Raw genomic sequence first — 25612 nt, 5'->3', positions numbered from 1 at the left:
AGTCATTAGGTGTATTTAAGGCAGAGATTGATAGGTATCTGAGTAGCCAGGGCATCAAAGGTTATGGTGAGAAGGCAGGGGAGTCGGGCTCAATGGGAGAATGGATCAGCTGATGATAGAATGGAGGAGCAGACTCGATGGGCCGAATGGCCGACTTCTGCTCCTTTGTCTTATGGACTGCGTGCAGTGCTGGTCTCCACACTGTGGGAGGGAGGTGACTGCACGGGAGAGGGTGCGAAGGAAGATTCCCCAGGACATTGCCCTGGGACGGAGTGTTCTGGTTACAAGAAGAGGCTGGGCCTGTTCTCCCTGGAGTGGGGGTGGGGGGGAGGGGGATCCCTATAAAGGTGGAGAACATTATTGGGAGGGTGGGGGAGGCAGGAGAGACAGGGTGGATATTAAGGATATTTTGTTGCAGATTCATAAAACTCTGGTCAGGCCGCATCTGGAGTATTGCATTCAGTTCTGGTCGCCCCGTTACAGGATGGTTGTGGGGGGCTTTGGAGAGGGTGCGGGAGAGGTTCACCAGGACGCTGCCTGGATTAGAGAGCATGAGCTATAAGGAGAGGTCGGACAGACTTGGGTTGTTTTCTCTGGAGCGGCGGAGGCTGAATGGAGACCTGATAGAGGTTTATAAGATTATGAGAGGCACAGATAGAGTAGACAGCCGGGATCTTTCTTTCCTAGGGTCGAAATGTCTAACACTAGAGGGCATGAATTTAAAGTGAGAGGGGGTGTTCAAAGGAGGTGTGCTGGGCAAGTTTTTTTAAGCAGAGAGCGTTGGGGGCCTGGAATGTGCTGCCTGGGGTTGGGGGGTGGAGGCAGATATGATAGAGGGGGCTCTTACGGATGTGGAGGGAGACGGACATTGTGCAGGCAGAAGGGACTGGGTGTTGTTAGTGTAATTAGTTCAGCACAACATTGTGGGCCGAAGGGCCTGTTCCTGTGCTACCTCTAGATTTTATCCCACACTGCAAGTGTGTTAAGATGAGGTAAAGGTGAGATGAAGGTTGTTTAGGGGGGAGTTGGGATCTGGAATGGATTGCCTGAGGGAGGGGATGGTGGGGGTAGAGACACTCGCAACACTGAAGGGGTGTCCGGACGGGCACTTGAAGGTGCAGAGGAGGGTAATGCGGATAAAAGGGGAGAGATGGAACCGGGGCCCCGGTAAGCGGGAAGGGAGGGTGGGAATCCTGTGAGCGAGATGTTGGACCACTGAGATTTGCGTACAGCGGATTATCTGGGTTTTGCCGATCTGCCGTGATCCCATTCAAATGGCCCACTCTTGCTTCTTGCTTCTAACTTCTAACTTCTGCACTCTTGTTCTGGGGTTGGGTGGGGGTGCGGAATTGACAATACGTTTAAACTTCACCTGCTCGTAAGGTGCTTGAAAATAACCCGAAGGATTGGAAGCTCGTCCAGAGCTCCCAAGTCCTGGTCCATTGCCGGGACTGAGTGACGGAGAGGGGTTGGGACTTAATTCCTTGGAGCGTTGGAGACTGAGGAGTGATGTTATAGAGGTGTATAAAACCATAGCCGGGGTGAATGCACACAGTCTTTTTTTTCTCCCAGGTTTGGGGAATCAAGGGTACAGGTTTGGGGTGAGAGGGGAAAGAGATTTAATAGGAAACCAAGGGGCAACTTTTTCACCCAGAGTGCGGTCCGTATGTGGAACGAGTTGCCAGAGGATGTGGTTGAGGCAGGTACATTAACGCAAAAGGCACTTGGGCGGGTACACGGATGGGAAAGGTGCAGAGGGATATGGGCCAAACGCGGGCAAATGGGACTGGCTTAGATGGGCATCTTGGCCGGCATGGACCAGTTGGGCTGAAGGGCCTGTTTCTGTGCTGGACTATGACTTTCTCGCTCTTAATTGTTCGTTCTGCTCAATTTTGGGCACCGTATCTAAGGAAGGATGTGCTGGCCCTGGAGAGGGTCTAGAGGAGGTTCACAAGAACGATCCCGGGAATGGAAGTGTCCTTGGATAGGAAAGGTTTAGAGGGATGTGGGACGGGAACTCGGTCAGCGTGGAGCAGTTGGACCGAAGGGCCTGCCTCTGTCCCGCATGACTCTGACTCTCTCGCATGGTGTCCCCCCCCCCCACAGATGCTGTACTGCCAGGTGTGCTGTGAGCCCTTCCACACGTTCTGCCTGGAGGAGAGCGAGAGGCCGGCAGAGGATCAGAAGGACAACTGGTGCTGCCGGCGCTGCAAGTTCTGCCACGTCTGCGGGCGCAAGAGCAAGAACTCTAAGGTACCCCTGTAAAAGATAACTGGGAAATGCAAGTGTTAACGACCGGCAGTGTAAGGGTTAATGGTATGCCTCCCATTGTCAGCTTCTTCCCATGGTCAGGAATTACCTCAGCCGTGGGGTGACTATGGTTATGGCTGCATTTGAGGCCATGTGTGGGTAAGAAAGAAATAGTTATTTTAGACACGTTTTTTGCTGAAGCTTACTGTAAGCAGTTACTGTAGTGAGCGCAACTTAGAACCATAGAACACGACAGCACAGAAAACAGGCCATTCGGCCCTTCTAGTCTGTGCCGAAACTTTATTCTGTTAGTCCCATTGACCTGCACCCGGTCCATAACCCTCCAGACCTCTCCCCTCCATGTATCTATCCAATTTATCCTTAAAACTCAAGAGTGAGCCCGCATTTACCATGTCAGATGGCAGCTCGTTCCACACTCCTACCACTCTCTGAGCGAAGAATTTCCCCCTAAACCTTTCCCCTTTCACCCTAAAGCCATGTCCTCTCGTACTTCTCTCTCCTAATCTAAGTGGAAAGAGCCTACTCGCATTAACTCTGTCTATACCCCTCATAATTTTGTAAACTGCTATCAAATCTCCCCTCATTCTTCTACGCTCCAGGGAATAAAGTCTTAACCTGTTCAATCTTTCCCTGTAACTCAACTCCTGAAGACCTGGCAACATTCTAGTAAATCTTCTCTGCAATCTTTCAATCTTACTGATATCCTTCCTATAGTTAGGTGACCAGAACTGCGCACAGTGCTCCAAATTTGGCCTCACCAATGACTTATACAACTTCACCATAACATCCCAATTCCTATACTCAATACTTTGTTTTATGAATGTCAGGATGCCAAAAGCCTTCTTTACAACCCTGTCTACCTGCGACACCACTTTCAGGGAATTATGTATCTGAACTCTCGGATCCCTTTGTTCCTCCGCACCCCTCAGTGCCCTACCATTTACTGTGTATGTCCTACCTTCCAAAATGCAACACCTCACACTTGTCTGCATTAAATTCCATCTGCCATTTTCTGGCCCATTTTTCCAGTTGGTTCAGATCCCTCTGCAAGCTTTGAAGGTTCACGAAGCTTCCCACGAAGGTATATGTGGGTATAAAGATACACACTAACCGAGCATCTTGGAGTGGGGATCAGTACAGAGCTTGAGTTACACTGTTTACTCTTTCTCTGTATCCCTCGCTCCCGCTAGCATTAAACTAATAAAGCATTAATTTCTTGTGTTCTGCTGTTGTCTGATTTATTACAGAGCGCGTCGACTTTTACACCCCAGGGCTGGGGGGGGGTCTCCCATTTCCGGAGGTGGCTTCCATAAGAGATGGGAGCAGAATGAGGCCATTTGGCCTGTCGGGTCTGCTCCCCCATTCAATCAGAGCTGATTTCTTTTCTCTCGATCCCAATCTAAGATTTCTTTATTAGTCAACGTACATCGAAACACACAGTGAAATGCATCTTTTTTGCGTAAGAGTGTTCTGGGGGCAGCCCTCAAGTGTCGCCACACTTCAGGCGCCAACATAACAAGCCCACAACTTCCTAACCCGTACGTCTTTCCCTCTCAACCCTATCCTCCTCCTGTAACCCCACTTATTGGTATTGATTCATTATTGTCACTTGTGTAAAACTTGTCTTGCATACCGTTCATACAGATCAATTCATTGCACAGTGCAGTTACATTGAGTCAGTACAGAGTGCATTGAGGTAGTACAGGTAAAAACAATAACAGTACGGAGTAAAGTGTCATAGCCACAGATAAAGTGCAGTGCAATAAGGTGCAAGGTCACAACAAGGTAGATTGTGAGGTCAGAGTCCATCTCATTGTATAAGGGAACATTCAATAATCTTATCACCGTTGGGATAGAAGCTAATGTCTTGCCTTAAATACGCCCAATGACTTGGCCTCCACAGCCCTCTGTGGCAACGAATTCTACAGATTCACCGCCCTCTGGCTGAAGAAATTCCTCCTCGTCTCAGTTCTAAAGGGACGTCCCTCTATTCCGAGGCTGTGCCCTCAGATCCCGGACTCTCCCACTGATGGGAACATCCTCTCCACGTCCGCTCTATCCAGGCCTTTCAGTACCCAGAAGGTTTCAATGAGATTCCCCCCCCACCCCCCCTCAATCCTTCTGAATATCGAGTACAGGCCCAGAGACATCAAACATTCCTTGTGTGTTAACCCTTTCATTCCCAGGATCGTTGTTGTGAACCTCCTCTGGACCCTCTCCAGGGCCAGCACATCCAGAAACAGGGCCCAATATTCCAAATGCGGTCTGACCAATGCCTTATAAAGCCTCAGCCATTACACCCTTGCTTTTATATTCTTTCACTGTTGTACAGCATGGGAACAGGCCCTTCAGCCCAACTCACCCATACTGTCCAAGGTGCCTACCTGAGCCAGTCCCACTTGGCGCCTATCCCTCTAAACCCTTCCTATCCATGCACCCGTCCAAAAATTGTAAATGTCCCCACCTCTACCCCTTCCTCTGGCAGCTCGTTCCACCTACGTAATCACCCTTTGTTATAAAAAGTTGCCCCTCAAGTTCCTATTAAATCTTACCCCTCACCTGAAATCATATACCCATTGCCGTGAAGGAGTTGGCTCCCTCGGGTCACCAGCTCACACTGACTCCATGTGAATTGGAATTGGTTTATTATTGTCACATATACTGAGGTACAGCAATAAATTCATCTTGCATACCGTCCATACAGATCAATTCGTCACATCAATGCATTGAGGTAGTACAAGGGAACGCGGTAACAATGCAGAGAAAGTGCAGTGCAGGCAGACAATAAGGTGCAAGGGCCACGACGAGGTAGCTTGTGAGGTCAGGAGTCCGTCTTATCGTACTAGGGAACTGTTCAACAGTCTTACAACAGCAGGATAGAAGCTGTCCTTGAGCCTGGTGGTACGTGCTTTCAGGCTTTTGAAATGTGAGGGGGGAGAAGAGAGAATATCCGGGGTGGGTGGGGGTCTCTGATTATGCCGGCTGCTTTCCCGAGGCAGCGGGAAGTGTAGACGGAGTCCGTGGAGGGGAGGCTGGTTTCCATTCAGTGTCCACCACTCTCTGTGGTTTCTTGCGGTCCCGGGCTGAGCAGTTGCCGTCCCAAGCCGGGATGCATCCAGATAGAATGCTTTCTATAGTGCAACGATTACTTAAAAATCGGTGAGGGTCGACGGGAACATGCTGAATTTCTTTAGCCTCCTGAGGAAGCAGAGGCGTCGGTGAGCTTTCTTGGCCTTGGCGTCTACGTGGTTGGACCAGGACGGGCTGTTGGTGATGTTCGACGGACTCGGGAGGGCGGTGTGGGGTGGGAGGGGGTTTTTACTTGCAGTGTCCGGTGGAAGTAACGGATTCCTTCCTCACCACAGCATCTCCTGGAGTGCGTCAAATGTCGAGCTACGTACCACGTCGCCTGCCTGGGGCCCAACTATCCGACCAAGCCTAACCGGAGGAGACAGACCTGGGTAAGCCCTGGGGATTGAGTCCAGCTGGGGGATGAGCCCTCTGCCTCTTGAGGCGAGCGGTCTATGGTCCGACGTGATGCTCGGCAGCAGGGCGAAGGGTGATCCAGACTCCTCCCCACGACACATCAGCGTGCGGTGGCCTCGAGCTGCCGCTCTCCTGCTGCAGCTGCCGAACTGGACTGTCCCTCAGTCAGAGGCAGAATGGTTTATCGGGAATTACCCCCTGTGCCCCTGAGAATGCTGTCCTCCATACCTGCCCCACTGTGTCCGTGTTGCCCCCTGTACCTACCCCATTGTGTCCATGTTGCCCCCTGTACCTATGGGGGGGGGGGGTTGCCAAATTTACAGTGGCCATTTGACCCACTGGCCCCGCACGGCTGTTGGGATGCAGAGGGCACGTGCTGGGATGTGGCAGGGAGAACGCAAACTGCATACACGGAGACACGGACACACACGGGCATACGCAGTGAGAAAGACAGACAGACAGACACAGAGCGAGAGACAAAAGAGGCACATAGATACAGCTATACAGACAGAGAAGCAGAGAGAGAGACAGCGAAAAAGAGGTACATAGAGAGACACAGACACACGGCTACAGAGAGAGGGACAGAGGTGCAGACAGAGAGAGACACAGGCACAGAAAGAGAGAGACAAAGGTACAGACAGAGAGAGAGGCACAGAGAGAGAGAAGAGGCGCACAGAGAGAGACAGACAGACAGCCACAGAGGACATGTCCTGGATGGTGAGGGTCCTCAGTGACGGATGCTACCTGCTTGAGGCACCGCCTCTTGAAGATGTCCTCGATGGTGGGGAGGTTGTGCCTGTGATGGAGCTGGCTGAGTCTGCAACCCTCTTCAGCCTCTTGCAATCCTGCGCGTTGGAGCCTCTGTACCAGGCGGTGATGCAACCAGTCAGAATGCTCTCCGCCGTACATCTGTAGAAATTTGCGAGAGTCTTTGGTGACGTAGCAAATCTCCTCAAGTGAAGTAGAACCCGAGAGAGGGAGGGAGACAGCGGGATCATGCTGTGTCAGTCGATCACCTCGTTCCCCGCATTACGTCAGTGTCGGGCATCCCGAGGTAGGGAGAGCAGCCAGTGCCGTCTCCCCAGAAACAAACAGCTGCAGGGACTCAGCGGGTCGACCTGTGGAGGGCAGAGGGGCGTTTCGGGTCAAGACCCTGCATCAGGACTGAGAGTGGAGAGGGGGCCTGGCTGAGGTGAAGAGGTGATGGGGCAGATTCTCCTCGCCTGTTTTCCTCTGTCTCCCTACTCCACCCAGTAGGAGAGGGACATGAAGGAGGTGGGGAATAGACCCCACCACCTGCCCATCCATTCCCCGCCTCCTTCCCTTTATTCCATAGTCCACCATCCCCTCCTACTGGATTCCTCCCCCTTCAGCCCTTTGCCTCTTCTACCTATCACCTCGCAGCTTCTCTCCATCCCCACCCTCCCTCCCCACCTACCTACCTCCCCCCCCCACCTGGACTCACCTGTCACCTTGTGCTCCTCCCTCCCCCCCCCCCCCCCCCACCCCCAAACCTTCTCATTCTGGCTTCCACCCTCTTCCCAGTCCTGATGAAGGGTCTTGACCCGAAAGGTCAACCGTCCATTTCCCTCCCCAAACCCGACCCCCTCCTGTGCGCACGAACACACACACATCTCAACCCACTGAGTTCCTCCATTGAATTGTGTGTTACTCCAGATTCCAGCATCTGCAGTCTCTGGAATTGGTTTATTATTGTCACGTGTACCAAGGTACAGTGAAAAACTTGTCTTGCATACCGTCAATACAGATCATTTCATTACACGGTGTATCGAGGTAGTACAAGGGAAAACAATAACAGAATGCAGAATAAGGTGTTACAGCCACAGAGAAAGTGCAGTGCAGGCAAACAATGTGCAAGGTCTTAACGAGGTAGATTGTGAGGTCCATCTTATCGTTCAATATTATTATAGCAGCGGGGTAGAAGCTGTCCTTGAGCCTGGTGGTACGTGCTTTCAGGCTTTTGTATCTTCTGCCCGATGGGAGGGGGGAGAAGAGAGAATGTCCAGGGTGGGAGGGGTCTTTGATTATGCCGGCTGCTTTCCCGAGGCAGCGGGAAGTGTAGACGGAGTCTACAGAGGGGAGGCTCGTTTCCTTGATGTGTCCACGACTCTCTGCGGTTTCTTGCGGTCCCGGGCAGAGCAGTTGCCGTATCAAGCCGGGATGCACCTGGATAGGGTGCTTTCTGTGGCGCATCGATAAAAGTTGGTGAGGGGACGTGCCGAATTTCTGTTGTTCCTCCACTGCGATTTCTAGACCAGGTGTTGACCTTTCTCTATACTTCCCTCTCTATCTATCTATCTCTCTCTCTCTCCTCCCCCTTCCCTGGGCAGGTGTGCCCCAAGTGCGTGCGGTGTAAGAGCTGTGGAGCCACTACGCCAGGGAGGAGCTGGGACGCCGAGTGGTCTTACGACTTCACCCTGTGCAACGACTGTGCTAAGCTCTTCGAGAAAGGTGAGTGCTTGGGCCAGGACTTGACAGCAGGGGGGAGAGGTCGAGGGGGGATGTCTGAGAGGTAGAGGGAGCTTCACCCTGTGTCTGACCCCGGAAGTGTCTGATGGGACGGTGCTGAGGGAGCTTCACCCTGTGTCTGACCCCGGGAGTGTGTGATGGGACGGTGCTGAGGGAGCTTCACCCTGTGTCTGACCCCGGGAGTGTGTGATGGGACGGTGCTGAGGGAGCTTCACCCTGTGTCTGTCCCCGGGAGTGTGTGACGGGACGGTGTGGAGGGAGCTTCACCCTGTGTCTGTCCCCGGGAGTGTGTGACGGGACGGTGTGGAGGGAGCTTCACCCTGTGTCTGAACCCGGGAGTTTGTGACGGGACAGTGCGGAGGGAGCTTTCACCCTGTGTCTGACCCCGGGTGTCTGTCACACCTGACCCCGCGCCTGGTTGAATCTCGTACACGCTGTGTGCTCTGCGCCCACCTTCCTGCAGCTACCCCTGTGCGTCAGGCGGTCCCGGTTTTAATTTCCCCCCACCCTCAACCTCCCGGTCCTGTGCTGCAGGGAACTACTGCCCCATCTGTACCAAGTGCTACGAGGACAATGACTACGAGAGCAAGATGATGCAGTGCTCGAAATGTGACCACTGGGTGCACGCAAAATGCGAAGGGGTCACAGGTCAGTGGCGGGACTGTGTTTGGGTGGTGGGTGGGGAGGGGAGACGGGTGGGTGTGGACTGTGACAGTGGAGGGGAGGGAGGGCAGTGGAGGTGGGGAGGAGGGGGAGTGATGAGGGGAGGTGGGGGGGGAGGTTTACAAGCTGCCCAAGGGGGCAGTGGCAGAACACTGGGAAGGGGGATAATGTGTGGGGTGGGTCAGGGAGGGGTGAGGGTGATCACGTCTACCAGCTCTCTGCTTCTGGGCTTCACTGCTTTGTCTTTTCTCTCAAATCCCCCCCCCCCCCACCTCTCTCAAATCCCCCCCCCACCTCTCTCAAATCCCCCCCCCACCTCTCTCAAATCCCCCCCCACCTCTCTCAAATCCCCCCCCACCTCTCTCAAATCCCCCCCACCTCTCTCAAATCCCCCCCCACCTCTCTCAAATCCCCCCCACCTCTCTCAAATCCCCCCCCACCTCTCTCAAATCCCCCCCCACCTCTCTCAAATCCCCCCCACCTCTCTCAAATCCCCCCCACCTCTCTCAAATCCCCCCCACCTCTCTCAAATCCCCCCCCACCTCTCTCAAATCCCCCCCACCTCTCTCAAATCCCCCCCCACCTCTCTCAAATCCCCCCCACCTCTCTCAAATCCCCCCCCCCACCTCTCTCAAATCCCCCCCCACCTCTCTCAAATCCCCCCCCCACCTCTCTCAAATCCCCCCCCCAGCTCTCTCAATCCCCCACCCCACCTCTCAATCCCCCCCCACCTCTCTCAAAATCCCCCCCCCACCTCTCTCAAATCCCCCCCCACCTCTCTCAAATCCCCCCCCCACCTCTCTCAAATCCCCCCCCACCTCTCTCAAATCCCCCCCCACCTCTCTCAAATCCCCCCCCACCTCTCTCAATCCCCCCCCACCTCTCTCAAATCCCCCCCCACCTCTCTCAAATCCCCCCCCACCTCTCTCAAATCCCCCCCCACCTCTCTCAAATCCCCCCCCCACCTCTCTCAAATCCCCCCCACCTCTCTCAAATCCCCCCCACCTCTCTCAAATCCCCCCCACCTCTCTCAAATCCCCCCACCTCTCTCAAATCCCCCCACCTCTCTCAAATCCCCCCCACCTCTCTCAAATCCCCCCCCACCTCTCCTCAAATCCCCCCCACCTCTCTCAAATCCCCCCCCACCTCTCACAAATCCCCCCCCACCTCTCACAAATCCCCCCCCCCCTCTCTCAAATCCCCCCCCACCTCTCTCAAATCCCCCCCCACCTCTCTCAAATCCCCCCCCCACCTCTCTCAAATCCCCCCCCACCTCTCTCAAATCCCCCCCCCCCCTCTCAAATCCCCCCCCACCTCTCTCAAATCCCCCCCACCTCTCTCAAATCCCCCCCCACCTCTCTCAAATCCCCCCCCACCTCTCTCAAATCCCCCCCCACCTCTCTCAAATCCCCCCCACCCTCTCTCAAATCCCCCCCCACCTCTCTCAAATCCCCCCCACCTCTCTCAATCCCCCCCACCTCTCTCAAAATCCCCCCCCACCTCTCTCAAATCCCCCCCCCACCTCTCTCAAATCCCCCCCACCTCTCTCAAATCCCCCCCACCTCTCTCAAATCCCCCCCCACCTCTCTCAAATCCCCCCCCACCTCTCTCAAATTCCCCCCCCACCTCTCTCAATCCCCCCCCACCTCTCTCAAATCCCCCCCACCTCTCTCAAATCCCCCCCACCTCTCTCAAATCCCCCCCCCACCTCTCTCAATCCCCCCCCACCTCTCTCAATCCCCCCCACCTCTCTCCAATCCCCCCCACCTCTCTCCAATCCCCCCCCACCTCTCTCCAATCCCCCCCCACCTCTCTCCAATCCCCCCCCTCCCCCCCTTTCTCTGATCTTTTACCACCTCTCTCTCGCTCTCTCTCCCCCCCGGCTCCCAGACGAGATGTATGAGATCCTGTCCAACCTGCCTGACAACATCGTCTATACCTGCCTGCCATGTATGGAGGGGAGACCCGCCGAGTGGCAGGAGGTAGTCACCAACGAGCTGCTCTCCGGCCTGAAGCAAGTCCTGAGCGGCCTGGTCACGTCCCGCCTCACCGCCCACCTGCTTAAGCACAGGGAGGTAAGCCTGCTGAGAGCGCCCGCGACCCTTCGGCCCTCGGGATCTGTACTAGCAGCAGGGCAAGAGAGAGAGTGACCCAATTCTCCCTCCGCCACCTCTCTGTCCCTGTCCAACCCACCCTGTGGCCCCACAGCTCCATGAAGCAGCAAAGGAGGCGTACGGTGTGCTTGACGAGGCGTTGTGTCGAGGCAAGAGTCTTATAAAATGCTCCGAGGTTTTCCTTAACCTTGACCTTGCCAGTAATATTTAACGCCCCCTTTTTGCTCCCCTAATTTTTTTTTGAAGTCTACCCTGCACATCCTAACAGGTAAAATGGCAGATGGAGTTCAACCTAGATGAGTGTGAACTGGTTCATTTTGGAAGGTCAAATGTGATGGCAGAATATAGTATTAATGGTAAGACTCTTGGCAGTGTGGAGGATCAGAGGGATCTTGGGGTCCGAGTCCATAGGACGCTCAAAGCGGCTGCACAGGTTGACTTAGTGGTTATGAAGGCATATGGTGTGTTGTCCTTCATCAATCGTGGAATTGAATTTAGGAGCCGAGAGGTAATGTTGCAGCTCTGTAGGACCCTGGTCAGACCCCACTTGGAGCACTGTGCTCAGTTCTGGTCGCCTCACTACAGGAAGGATGTGGAAGCCGTAGAAAGGGTGCAGAGGAGATTTACAAGGATGTTGCCTGGATTGGGGAGCATGCCTTATGAAAGCAGGTTGAGGGAACTCGGCCTTTTCTCCTTGGAGCGACGGAGAATGAGGGGGGACCTGACAGAGGTGTATAAGATGATGAGAGGCATTGATCATGTGGATAGTCAGAGGCTTTTCCCCAGGGCTGAAATGGTGGCCACAAGAGGACACAGGTTTAAGGTGCTGGGGAGTAGATACAGAGGAGATGTCAGGGGTAAGTTTTTTACTCAGTGAGTGGCGAGTGTGTGGAACGGGCTGCCGGCAACGGTGGTGGAGGCGGATACAATAGGGTCTTTTAAGAGACTGTTGGATAGGTACATGGAGCTTAGAAAAATAGAGGGCTAACGGTAAGTCTAGTAATCCCTAAGGTAGGGACATGTTCGGCACAGCTTTGTGGGCTGAAGGGCCTGTATAGTGCTGTAGGTTTTCTGTTTCTAAAATGGTAAAGCCAGCATATGGAGCGCTTGCCTTATTAGTCGAGGCACTGAGTTCAAGAGTCAGGGAGTTGCGTTGCAGCTTGTTTTAAACCTCTGGTCCAGGCCGCATCTGGAGTATTGCATTCAGTTCTGGTCGCCCTGTTACAGGAAGGGTGTGGGGGCTTTGGAGAGGGTGCGGGAGAGGTTCACCGGGATGCTGCCTGGACTTAGAGAGCATGAGCTATAAGGAGAGGTGGGACAAACTTGGGTTGTTTTCTCTGGAGCGGCGGAGGCTGAGGGGAGACATGATAGAGGTTTATAAAGTTATGAGAGCCACAGATAGAGTACACAGAATCTTTTACCCCCCCCCCAGGGTGGAAATGTCTAATACTAGACTGCATGCATTTAAGGTGAGAGGGGGAAAGTTCAAAGAAGATGTGCGGGGCAAGTTTTTTTTACACAGAGTGGTGGGTGCCTGGAATGTGCTGCCAGGGGTCGGGGGGGGGTGGAGGCAGATACGATTTCTTTATTAGTCACACGTACGTCGAAACACACAGTGAAATACATCTTTAGCGTAGAGTGTTCTGGGGACAGCCCGCAAGTGTCACCACGCTTCCGGCGCCAACATAGCACGCCCACAACTTCCTAACCCGTATGTCTTTGGAATGTGGGAGGAAACCGGAGCATCCGGAGGAAACCCACGCAGACACGGGGAGAATGTACAAACTCCTTACAGACAGTGGCCGGATTTGAACCCGGGTCGCTGGCACTGTAAAGCATTATGCTAACCGCTACACTACCGTGCCTGCGTAAGGTATTGTAGAGGGGCTTAAGAGACTCTTAGAGAAACAAAGGACTACAGAGGCTGGAATCTAGATGGAAAACACTCTGATGCTGGAGGAACTCAGCAGGCCAGGCAGCATCTGTGGAGAAAACCAGGCGGTCAACGTTTCGGGTCAGGACCCTTCTTCAGGACTGAAGATAGGAAAAGGGGAAGCCTGATATATAGGAGGGAAAAGCAGAGCAGTGATAGGTGGACAACAGGGGGGGGGGGGGGGGGGGGGGGTGGGCACAGGGTGGCGATAGGTAGATGCAGGTAGGAGATGGTGATGGGCAGGTGTGGGGGAGGGGAGAGCAGATCCACCGGGGGACGGGTCAAAGGTAGGGAGGAAAAAAGGGTCGGAAAAAGAGAGAGGGGCTGGGAAAGGGAAGGAGAGAAGAGGGGGGTGTGAGGGGATTATTTAAAGTTTGAGAATTCAATGTTCAAAGAAGGTAGGTGCAGGGAATGGAAGGATATGGACTGTGTGCAGGCAGAAGGGATTGGGGGTCTCTAGCTGAGTTGGTTGGTTGCAACGTCGTGGGCTGAAGGGCCTGTTCCTGAGCTGTACAGTTTGTTCTATGTTCCAAAGAGGTTGTGGGGTGGGTGCGTTACTGAGCTGCTGTGAATCATGCCCCACCCCCCCCGCCTTAGCGTGTGGGTGAGGGGGGAGAATCTCTTTGTGGGGGGGGTTGGGGTGGGGCGGTGTGGGAGGGATGGTTGCTGGGAATGTGGGAGATTGAAACGGGATTGGCATGAATGGTTGATGGGTCAGCACAGATTTGTTGGGCCAAAGGGCCTGTTTCCCCACTGGCCCAGCCCCCCAAAGAACGGTCGCCTGGTGAGGCAGCATCCGTGAGGGGGAACAGAGCGAAATGGAGTTCCAGGCATCCACCACTCTGTCAGTAAAAAAAAAATTAACCGTCACATCTGTTCTGAACCTACCCCCTCACCGTAAATGCATGCACTCTGGTATTGGATCGCTCAATATTGGGGAAAAAAGATATTGCTTGACAACCCTATCTATGCCCCTCATCATTTTATACACCTGCAACAGATCACCCCTCAGCCTCTGCCGCTCCACAGAAAAGAGCTCGAGTCTGTTCAGCCTCTCTTAGCAGTGTGGAGGAACAGAGGGATCTTGAGGTCCACGTCCATAGATCCCTCAAGGTTGCCATGCAGCTCGATAGGGTTGTTAAGAAGGTGTATGGAGTGTTGGGCTTCGTTAGGGGATTGTTCAAGAGCCGCGAGGTGATGTTGCAGCTCTATAGAACTCTGGTTGGACCACACTTGGAGTATTGTGTTCAGTTCTGGTCACCTCATTATAGGAAGGATGTGGAAGCTTTAAAGAGGGTGCAGAGGAGATTTACCAGGATGCTGCCTGGATTGGAGAGCATGTCTTCTGAGGATAGGTTAAGCGAGCTAGGGCTTTTCTCTTTGGAGAGGAGGAGGATGAGAGGTGACTTGATAGAGGTGTACAAGATGATAAGAGGCATAGATCGAGTGGACAGAGACTTTTTCCCAGAGCGACAATGGCTAACACGAGGGGGCATAATTTGAAGGTGATTGGAGGAAGGTATAAGGGGGAGGTCAGGGGTAAGTTTTTTACACAGAGAGTGGTGGGTGTGTGGAACGCACTGCCGGCAGAGGTTGTGGGGGCAGATACATTAGGGATATCTAAGAGACTCTCAGATAGACACATGAATGATAGAGAAATGGCGGGCTCTGTGGGAGGGAAGGGTTAGATAGATCTTAGAGCAGGATAAAATGTCGACACAACATTGTGGGTCGAAGGGCCTGTACTGTGCTGTAATTTCAATGTTTTCTCCCCGCCTGACCCCACATTTCCCTTCCCTTCGGCCCATCGAGTCCATGCAGGCTGTTTGGAGCGTCCCATTCTGCCCCACTTTCCCCGTGTGCCCATTGCCCCGCCGACTCTCCCAGCACTTAACCCATGCCGGGGTAATTCACAGTGGCCAATTACCCCTCCGTGAAAGGTGAGAGTCGAGGTTTTTACCTCCAGAGGGTGTTAGGGTGGGAGGGGTGTGAAACTCGCTGGCTGAGTGGGTGGTGAGGCGTCGAGCCCTCCCCATGTCCAGACACAGCACAGAAACAGGCCCTCAATCTGTCTCGACCCATTTCAACACCCCCACATTCTTATCGATTCCCTTCCAGATTCTACCCTTCACCCCCACACTGGGGGGGGGGGTGGGGGGGGGGCCATTCACAACAGCCATTTAACCCACAGACCCCGCCTCGGTCAGGCCTGCGGCTCGCGATTCCCTTCCTGTCCACAGGAGCTTGCTGTGCGCCCACCGGGACGCTCTACAATGTCTCCCGGCTCCCCACCCCGGGCAACTGTGGGACTCCCCTTGAGTCTCCTGGCCCCGGGTGACTGGGGGAACCCTCTCGGGATCCATGGAATCGACCGTAGAAACATCAAGTCCTTTCTCTCTGTTGGACTTCACTCCCAGGCACAGTCGGGCGATGACGACTCGGACGAAGTTGACCCTGGAATGCCCTGCGATCTGGATGCGGTGAAGCAAAAGTTTGACGAGGGTGATTACACTTCGGTGGTGAGTCTGGAGCAGGCGAGGGGTGGGGCTTCCGGGGTTTCAACCGGACTCAACTCCCGCACCTGCTCAACTCTGTCTCCCACAGTGCGGTCACAGAGTCGGTACACTCCCTCCGCACCGTCCCATCACAAACTCCCGGGGTCAAGCTCCCTCCACACCGTCCCATCACACACTCCCGGGGTCAGACACAGAGTGAAGCTCCCTCTACACCGTCCGCTCACACTCTAAAACCTTGAAAGATTAAAAACTGGGCACATCCCCTGCATACCTGCCACTTCAGATACTGTCTAATCGCCAGTGATGGACCCTGGAGGTCAGTGGCTGGAAGGGAAGCCATTTTAACCTTCTGCAGTACCTTTACCTCGCCCGCTGCTGCTCCCCCCACCCCATTCACCATTCTCACCTGCAGTTCTCAATCTCCCTGCAGTTGGGATTCTCGGACGATGTGGTGCGGATCATTCAGAGCAGCATCAACGAGGAGCTGGAGTACCCCGATATGAGGCGAGCTAACATCTCAGCCAAGGCCTACTTCATAAAGGTACCTCCCAGTCAGTCTCCCTGAGCCTAATGATTCTGCCTTAACCCTAATGGGGTGGTACTCCCTCCAACCGGCCTTGCAACAGCTCGAGGGGTTTGTTCTGTCATATTTGGGAAAGGAAGTTTTTAAAAAAAAATTCCTGCAGATGCTGGAAATCCTGAAGTAAAAATACTGCTGGAAACGCTCAGCAGGTCAGGCAGCGTCTGTGGAGGGAGACACAGTTTGCTTCAGATCCTTCGCCGGAAAATGTGTTGGTCCAGGTAGCAGGGGAGGTGAGGAAGGGGTGGGAGGGGGTCACAGAGACGGGGAGGGGGTCACAGAGACGGGGAGGGGTGTGGGGGCCAGAGGGGGTCACAGAGACGGGGAGGGGTGTGGGGGCCGGAGGGGGTCACAGAGACGGGGAGGGGTGTGGGGGCCGGAGGGGGTTACAGAGATGGGGAGGGGTGTAAGGGAGGGAGGGTGCTTGGTGCAATGTATTGGGCTGAGTCCACTACAACCTGCATTCCCGTGCGTCCGAATTGCTGTACCGGACCGTGACGCCACCGCCATGCGTGCTGAGGAACAGTCAGGTGTAATGTCAAAGGGAATCATGCTGTCTTGTCTCAATATCTGCCCTCCCACCCTAACCACGGCACATGGGAACAGCAAATGGAACGCATCTTCCCTTGGTTCAAGGTGGAGGACTCCAGGTACTGGGACCAGAGCGGAAACTTGCCCAAGTGAGTAGACCCTCCTGCCCGTGCCGACCCCTCTTGGTATTGGTTTGTTATTGTCACTTGTACCGAGGTCCAGTGAAAAACTTGTCTTGCATACCGATCGTACAGGTCAATTCGTTACACAGTGCAGTTACATTGGGTTAGTACAGAGTGCATTGATGTAGTACAGGTAAAAACAATAACAGTACAGAGTCAAGTGTCACAGCTACAGAGAAAGTGCAGTGCGATACGGTGCAAGGTCACAACAAGGTAGATCGTGAGGTCGGAGTCCATCTCATCGTATAAGGGAACCTTTCGATAGTCTTATCACAGTGGGGTAGAAGCTGTCAAGTCTGGTGGTACGTGCCCTCAGGCTCCTGTATCTCCTACCCGATGGAAGAGGAGAGAATAGAGAATGACCCGGGTGGGTGGGTCTTTGATTATGCCGGCTGCTACACCAAGTCAACGAGAGGTAAAGACAAGAGTCCAAGGTGGGGAGGCTGGTGTCCGTGACGCACTGGGCTGTGTCCACAACTCTCTGCAGTTTCTTGCAGTCCTGGGCAGAGCAGTTGCCGTACCAAGCCGTGATACATCCAGATAGGATGCTTTCTATGGTGCATCAATAAGAGTTGGTGAGAGTCAAAGGGGACAAACAGAATTTCTTTAGCCTCCTGAGGAAGTAGAAGTGCTGGTGAGCTTTCTTGCCCATGGCATCTACGTGGTTGGACCAGGACAGGCTGTTGGTGATGTTCACTCCCAGGAACTTGAAGCGCTCGACCTCAGAACTATTGATGTAGAGAGGTGCATGTACACCGCCCCCTTTCCTGCAGTCAATGACCAGCTCTTTTGCTGACAATTGAGGGAAAGGCTGTTGTCGTGACACCATGTCACTAAGCTCTCTGTCTCCTTCCTGTACTCCCAACTCATCATTATTTGAGATACGGCCTACAACAGTGGTATCATCTGCAAACTTGTAGATGGAGTTAGAGCAGAATCTGGCCACACAGTCATGAGTGTATAGGGAGTAGAGTAGAGGGCTCTCCCTGGGAGTGCCACTCCCCTCCTACAGTCACACATCCCCGCTCCGGAATCTCCCGCCCTGGTCTCCAGGCGGACCTCTGCGAGTGCCCTGTTGTGCGAGGGGCGGGGGAGGGAGATCCGTGGGATGGGTGAGGCTGCGAAACGTTTCAACCGAGGTCCCGAGTGCCCGGCTCCGTGGCGTAATGTGTCCCATGATATATAGGGACAGAATCAGGCCATTCAGCCCATCGAAATGCTCCGCTATTCAGTCGTGCTGAGTTTTCTCAACCCCATTCTCTCACCTTCTCCCCGTAAACCCCTCACCGATCCAGAACTATCAACCTCTGTCTTAAACACACCTAATGACTTGGCCTCCACCACCCTCTGTGGCAACGAATTCCACAGATTCACCGCCCTCTGGCTGAAGAAATTCCTCCTCATCTCAGTTCTAAAGGGATGTTCCTTTATTCAGAGGCTGTGCCCTCAGATCCTGGACCCTCCCACTGATGGGAACGTCCTCTCCACATCCGCTCTATCCAGGCCTTTAAGTATCCGGGAGGTTTCAATGAGATCCCCCCCTCTTCATCCTTCTGAGCTCCATCGAGGACTGGCCTAAAGACGTCAAACACTGTTCATGTGTTAACCCTTTAATTCCCAAGATCATTCTCGTGAACCTCCTCTGGACCCTCTCCAGGGCCAGCGCATCCTTCCTTAGATACGGGGCCCAAAATTGCTCTCAATACTCCAAATGTGGTCTGACCAACGCCTTATAAAGCTTCAGCTTTTATATTCGAGTTCTCTCGAAATGAATGCTAACATTGCATTTGCATTCCTTACTACTGACTCAACCTGCAAGTCAACCTTGAGGGAATCCTGCACCAGGACTCCCAAGTCCCCTTGCACCTCCGATTTCTGAATTCTCTCCCCATTTAGAAAATAGTCTGCGCCTTTATTCTTCCTACCAAAGTGGATGACCGTACACTTCCCTGCGTTGTCTTCCACCTGTGGTGGTCACAGAATGGAAGAGAAGCCAGGATCTCTTCCCTGCTGTGTTCCTGGGACAGGTTCGACTCCTCGACCAGCAGCAGTGGGTGTGGGCTGGGGTGGGGGCGGGAGGGGGTACAGTGTGACTCAGCAGAGAGCTGGGCTCGTTGTGTCTTGGTCTTGTTTCTGATGTGTTTTCTCTTTCCTGGATCTCTCTCTCACTCCAACAACTGCCCTCTCTCCTCGTTCGCTCCCCCTATCCCTCCCTCCCTCCCTCCTTTGCTCTCCCGCCATCTCCTCCCTCTCGCGCTCTCTCCCCTCTCGCCCCTCAGTGGTGTACACCCGAACGCCGTCATGCCCCCATCGCTCGACCACATCTACGCCCAGTGGCGGGAGCAGACGGACGTCGGTCCCCCTTGGAACGCCACCCACAGGAACGGGCAGGAGCAGGCCGGGAGCAGGGGCGCCCGGATAAAGGAGGAGTCTCCGGGTGAGGAGGGGGGTGAAGGGCGGGGTAGGGGTGGGTGTCGCAGTTGTGGCGGGGATTCGGACGCCATGGAGGTTCTAGACGCCCCTTGGGTGGACCCTCGGCACTGGGGGTCCGAGAAGACATCTCTCCACCCCATCAGGTGGTCCTCCATCGCTGTGCACTCCCTGTGGCTGCATGGAGGACACTGCAGCTTCTTCCCTCGGCTCAGCAATATCCCACCAATAGTGTCGAAGCAGTGACCGCCCCCCCCCCCCCCCCCCACCCCAGTCGCGGGTCTGCCTGTTGAGGGGCAAATCTCCCTCCCTGTCCGTGTTCCTGAGGTCCTTTATGTCCAGCTGACGGGGTTAACTACTTGTCTGGAAGACAACCCGGAGATCCCCCCGAGGTGCTTCCCCCTCGCTGCCCCTCCCCCCTCACTGCCCTTCCCCTCACTCTTGGTCTCAAGCTCTAAACCCTCGCTCCTCCTCCCTCTGCTTCCTGGCCACCATATGATGACCAAGGAGCTCCCCTCCCAGATGTAAACATCGCATTTGAACTGGTCTGCTAGCGTGCGACCTTGCTGTGTGCCCGTGGTCGACTGACCGACGAGGCACGTTGGTGGGGAGCCCCTTGATGTTATATATTGGGTAAGACCAGTTAACTCCCCGCGTTTTGTTCACCGCCCCGTCGAGTGGAGCATCTGTCATTCTCCTGTCGTGTGCACGGGGAGGGGGGGTCAAGGGAAAGCGGAGATGATCTCTCCCACCCCCCCCCCCACCTCTTTGCTCGGGGGTGGGGGGGTGTGACTTTAAACTCCGAGGTGACGATTTGAACTCGTGTCGGTTACAGGTGGGAAGAACGGGGGCTCGGAGTCCGGCATTGCCTTCGACCCCGATGACGGACGCCAGTGCGCTCTGTGCCTGAAGTATGGCGACGACAAGGTCAACGTAGGTCCCTCCGCTGCACCAGGAGCACAGCAAGATCCCGACCCGAACGTACTCCCCACCCTCCCAGATTGCGACGGCTCACCATGGGGGGGGAGACATCTCGCCGATTTTTGTTTTTCCCCTCCTGCCCCTTGGAAGCACTTGGATCTCCGAGTTATTCCCAGTTCCAAGCACCTCACTTCAATGTCCCCTTAACCTGCTCCACTTTGGCTTCCCCCCAGAGTGGAGTAGGGACGGGGCCCCTGGGGAATCCCATCCACTCCCATTCGAAGGGTCTGAGGTGCTCCCGGAAGCCAGGTGGGGATTAGGACCATCACTCCAAAGGGAGCGATGGAATCCCGATCATTCCCAAGGGTACAGAGCTGGTTAGTCTGGAACGTGAGCCGGGGGTCAGAGTCCAGGACGCCGGGTTTGTGGGCTTGGTGTCCCGACTGGAAGCAGGGTCCACAGTGCCTCTATATCTTCTGCACCGCTGTAGATGCACTGCGCCGGTCACTGTGAGCTCACTGCGCCGGCCACTGTGAGCTCTCTGCGCCAGCCGCTCTGAGCTCTGGGTGCTGATTGCCAGTTTATTCCACTACTATGTAACGTGTTTGGGGAGGGGAAGGTGTAAGCGAAATATATTTGGGTAAGATCCCACAGTCCGCCATGTCTGTCTCACCTCTGGGTCAGTTCTGGGTTCCGTCGTCGATTTGGTGGAAGAGAAAGCACCAGCTTTTCTCCATAACTGTGCAAGTAAATCCAGTGCCGTTCTACGCGATCTGTCAAAGCAATCCCGACCGGGAGAAGGGAGAAAGGGCCGGAATTGTCAACTGCACCCTTCAGTGAGTCACAACCTTCAGGGGAGGAGGGTCTCTGAGAGTCTGCACCCTGGGGGGAGAGAGAGGGACCCGTCCCCTGAGGGCCAGCACCCTGGGGAGAGAGGCACCCAACCCCCAGAGGGACCCGTCCCCCAGAGGGACAGCACCCTAGGGAGAGGGGGATCTGTCCCCTGGAGGGAGTGGAATGTCACAGTGACACAGCGGGTAGAGCCGCTGCCTCCCAGCCCCAGAGACCCGGGTTCGATCCTGACCTCCGGCGCTGTGTGTGTGTGTGTGTGTGTGTGTGTGTGGAGTCTGCACGCTCCCTCCATGACCCCCATGGGTTTCCCCTGGGCATTCCCATTCCTTCCCACCTCCCAAACAAAAAGAAATGAGGGACAGGTGGTTTAATCATCTGCTGGAAATATCCCCCCCAGTGTGTGGGTGGGGGGGCAAAATCTGGGGGGAGGGGGCAGGGGGTTGGCAGGCATGGGATAGTTTACAGGGGTTTTGTGGGGGGCATTGTTCTGTGAACCAGCACAGACTCTGGCCAGAATGGCCTCCAGTGTCAGATTGTACTCGCCTCCTGATTCTTTGGGTGGGGTGGTGGAGGGGAGGGTTGAGGGGGCCGTTCGGATACAATCCTCCAGCCCACTGACCTCTCACCCTGCCCTCCCTTTCTTACGTCCAGGACGCCGGGCGCCTCCTGTACATCGGCCAGAACGAGTGGACGCATGTCAACTGCGCCCTGTGGTCGGCGGAGGTCTTTGAGGAAGGGGACGGCTCGCTGAAGAACGTGCACATGGCGGTGGGGAGGGGCAAGCTGATGGTGAGCTGGGCTCTGGGGTAACCCTGGAGGGTGGGGGGGGTGTGGGGAGAGGCTCCGTCTCTGGATGTCGGCAGCCGGAGATGACACGGCGCCAGTTCGTCCCATGAATCTGGAATTAAAAGTTGGGGTCGTGGGTAGTGGGGTCGGGGACCAGACTGTTGCAAACGGGCCCCAGCTCTTCAGTAATGTGTTTGTGGGACCCATCCCCCAGTGAGGGTCAGTGTGTGTGTGTGGGACCCGTCCCCCAGCGAGGGTCAGTGTGTGTGTGTGGGACCCGTCCCCCAGCGAGGGTCAGTGTGTGTGTGGGACCCGTCCCCCAGCGAGGGTCAGTGTGTGTGTGGGACCCGTCCCCCAGTGAAGGTCAGTGTGTGTGTGTGGGACCCGTCCCCCAGCGAGGGTCAGTGTGTGTGTGTGCGGGACCCGTCCCCCAGCGAGGGTCAGTGTGTGTGTGTGTGCGGGACCCGTCCCCCAGCGAGGGTCAGTGTGTGTGTGTGGGACCCGTCCCCCAGCGAGGGTCAGTGTGTGTGTGTGGGACCCGTCCCCCAGCGAGGGTCAGTGTGTGTGTGTGGGACCCGTCCCCCAGCGAGGGTCAGTGTGTGTGTGTGGGACCCGTCCCCCAGCGAGGGTCAGTACCATAGAATACTACAGCACAGAAAACAGGCCATTCGGCCCTTCTAGTCTGTGCAGAAACTTTATTCCGCTAGTCCCATTGACCTGCACCCAGTCCATAACCCTCCAGACCTCTCCCGTCCATGTATCTATCCCATTTATTCTTAAGAGTGAGCCCGCATTTGCCACGTCAGATGGCAGCCCGTTACACACTCCCACCACTCTCTGAGTGAAGAAGTTCCCCCTAAACCTTTCCCCCTTCACCCTGAAGCCATGTCCTCTCGTACTTATCTCTCCTAATCTAGGTGGAAAGAGCCTACTAGCATTAACTCTGTCTATACCCCTCATAATTTTGTAAACCTCTATCAAATCTCCCCTCATTCTTCTACACTCCAAGGAATAAAGTCCTAACCTGTTCAATCTTTCCCTGTAACTCAACTCCTGAAGACCCGGCAACATTCTAGTAAATTTCCTCTGCACTCTTTCAATCTTACTGATATCCTTCCTATAGTTAGGTGACCAGAACTGCACACAATGCTCCAAATTTGGCCTCACCAATGTCTTATCCAACCTCACCATAACATCCCAACTCCTATACTCAACCTGTCGGGCAGCAAGTTCCGGAACCCAACGCCCTTGAATGGGGGCGGCGGGGGGGGGGGGGGGGAGCGCAGTTGCAGGGGAGGGGTGTTGCTGTGCAGGCCGTCTCTGTGCTCTTGCTCGCGTTGTTAACGCCACTGCTCCTCCCCACCCAGCGCTGTGAGTACTGCCAGAAGCCCGGCGCCACCGTCGGCTGCTGCCTGTCCTCCTGTCAGAGCAACTACCACTTCATGTGTGCCCGAGCCTGCAACTGCGTGTTTGAGGAGGACAAGAAGGTGTACTGTCAGCGGCACAAGGATCTGGTGCAAGGCAAGGTGTGTGGGGCGTCCCCTTCCCCTCCCCGTCTCCCCCCGCCCCGTCTCCTTCCCCCTCCCCACCATCTCCCTCTCTCTCTCTGCCCCCCATCTCCCATGTGGGGAAGTCCCAGGCTCAGACCCTGTCCCGTCGCTGTATAGTTAGAACATTCCCTGAGAGCTGCCCCCTTGACACCCTACACGTTTTCGGAATTGCCCTGTTGACTGGAAGGTGATGCAGAGCCCCTCCGATCCGTCCCCTGAACACCACGTCCCACCACTGACTCCCCCCCCCCGCCCCACTTCCTCCTGCCCCTGAACACCACGTCCCACCACTGACCCCCTTCCTCCTGCCCCTGAACACCACGTCCCGCCACTGACCCCCTTCCTCCTCCCCTCCCCCAGACGGTCCGCGAAGACGGATTTGAGGTGATGCGCAGGGCTTTCGTTGATTTCGAGGGCATCACCCTCCGCCGGAAGTTCCTCACGGGACTGGAACCGGAGAACATCACCATGATGATCGGTGAGTGGGAGGTGGAGGGTGGTGGAGGGGGAACAGCCTCGGATGTTGCCGGGAACTGAGTTCTGGAGAGAGGTCGGGACTTGGGAGTGTGGGAGAATGATGGTTGACCTTGAGGTGTGTAAAATCACGAGAGGTGTCGATCAGGTGAATGTGCACAGTCTGTTTCTCCAGGGTTGGGGAGTCAAGAACTAGAGGGCACAGGGTTGAGTTGAGAGGTTTAATCAGAACCTGAGGGGCAACTTTTTCACCCAGAGGGTGGTCCGTACGTGGAAGTGGGTGAGGCAGGTACATTAACAACATCTAAAAGGCACTTGGACAGGTCCGTGGATGGGAAAGGTTTAGAGGGATATGGGCCAAACGCGGGCAAATGAAACTAGCTTGAACAGGCATCTTGGTCAGGATGGTACCAGTTGTAACCCCCTCCGGCCCTTGCACCCCTCCTGGTCTCTGTGACCCCTCCCCGCTTCTGTGACACTCTGACCCCTGCGCCTCTCCTTGTCTCTGTAACCCCCTCCGGCCCCTACATCTCCCCCCCCCGTCTCTGTGACACCCTCCGACCCCTGCGCCCCTCCCCGTCTCTCTGCTGTGGCCGACAGAGGGTGAAACAGTGTTAGCGCTGCACTCTCAGCTGCAAGACAAAGGAGCAGAATTAGGCCATGTGGTCCATCGAGTCTCCTCCGCCATTCAATCGTGGCTGTTTTAATTTTCTCTCTCAACCCTATTCCCCTGCGTTCTCCCCGTAACATTTGATGCCGTTACTAATCCAGAACTATCCATCTCTGCCTTAAACATGCTCAATGACTTGGTCTCCACCGCCCTCTGTGGCAATGAGTCCCACAGATTCACCACCCTCTGTCTGAAGAAATTCCTCCTTATCCCAGTTCTAAAGGGATGTCCCTTTATTCCAAGGCTGTGCCGTCGGATCCTGGACTCTTCCACTGATGGGAACATCCTCTCCACGTCCGCTCTATCCAGGCCTTTCGGTATCTGGGAGGTTTCTATGAGGTTCCCCCCTCATCCTTCTGAATTCCATCGAGTACAGGCCCAGAGACATCAAACGCTCCTCGTACATTAACCCTTTCATCCCTGGGATCATTCTTGTGAACCTCCTCTGGACCCTCTCCAGGTCCATCCTTCCTTAAATACGGGGCCCAAAACTGCTCACAATGCTCCAAATGTGGTCTGACCAACGTCTTATAAAGCCTCAGCATTATATCCTTGCTTTTATATTCTAGTCCTCTCGAAATGAATGCTGACATTGCATTTGTCTTTCTTACTGTGCCAACGCTGATAGTTAAATGAAAATAAATCAGCTTGAAACGGTTGAGAAACATTCTGATGCTGGAAGAACTCAGCAGGCCAGGCAGCATCCGTGGAGAAAAGCAGGCAGTCAACGTTTCGGGTCAGGACCCTTCTTCAGGACTGAAGATAGAAAAAGGGGAAGCCCGATATATAGGAGGGAAAAGCAGAGCAGTGATAGGTGGACAACAGAGGGGAGGTGGGGTGGGCACAGGGTGGTGATAGGCAGATGCAGGTAAGAGATGGTGATGGGCAGGTGCGGGGGAGGAGGGGAGAGCAGATCCACCAGGGGACGGGTGAAAGGTAAGGAGAGAGAGGGAGAAAAAAGTATGAGGCTAGGAAAGGGAAGCACGTTGGGGGGGTGTTGTGGGAAGGGGGGTGGGATGGGGATTACTTAAAGTGGGAGAATTCAATGTTCATCCCGTTAGGCTGCAAGGTTCCAAGAAGGAAAATGAGGAGCTGTTCCTCCAGTCTGCGCTTGGAATTCTCCCGGCAGTGGAGGAGGCCGAGGACTGACGTATCAGTGATAG

The 25612-nt window shown here is 55.0% G+C and overlaps 1 protein-coding gene across 1 annotated transcript in view; it reads left to right on the top strand.

Moving 5' to 3' along the window:
- The window catches only part of LOC127587171 (histone-lysine N-methyltransferase 2B-like), a 77996-nt gene that overhangs the window by 32793 nt on the left and 19591 nt on the right, over nucleotides 1–25612 (top strand). Inside the window, exons 14-26 of the mRNA XM_052045364.1 lie at nucleotides 2107–2253; nucleotides 5637–5732; nucleotides 8109–8229; nucleotides 8782–8895; nucleotides 10801–10985; nucleotides 15375–15476; nucleotides 15904–16014; nucleotides 16660–16733; nucleotides 19046–19203; nucleotides 20032–20129; nucleotides 21621–21758; nucleotides 23123–23281; nucleotides 23666–23783. Coding sequence (XP_051901324.1) covers nucleotides 2107–2253; nucleotides 5637–5732; nucleotides 8109–8229; nucleotides 8782–8895; nucleotides 10801–10985; nucleotides 15375–15476; nucleotides 15904–16014; nucleotides 16660–16733; nucleotides 19046–19203; nucleotides 20032–20129; nucleotides 21621–21758; nucleotides 23123–23281; nucleotides 23666–23783 — 1621 coding nt within the window. The remainder of the gene's footprint in view (nucleotides 1–2106; nucleotides 2254–5636; nucleotides 5733–8108; nucleotides 8230–8781; nucleotides 8896–10800; nucleotides 10986–15374; nucleotides 15477–15903; nucleotides 16015–16659; nucleotides 16734–19045; nucleotides 19204–20031; nucleotides 20130–21620; nucleotides 21759–23122; nucleotides 23282–23665; nucleotides 23784–25612) is intronic.

Source organism: Pristis pectinata, chromosome 39 (assembly GCF_009764475.1).
Source record: "Pristis pectinata isolate sPriPec2 chromosome 39, sPriPec2.1.pri, whole genome shotgun sequence".
Lineage (NCBI taxonomy): Eukaryota > Metazoa > Chordata > Chondrichthyes > Rhinopristiformes > Pristidae > Pristis > Pristis pectinata.
This window is presented reverse-complemented; position numbering and strand designations above follow the sequence as displayed.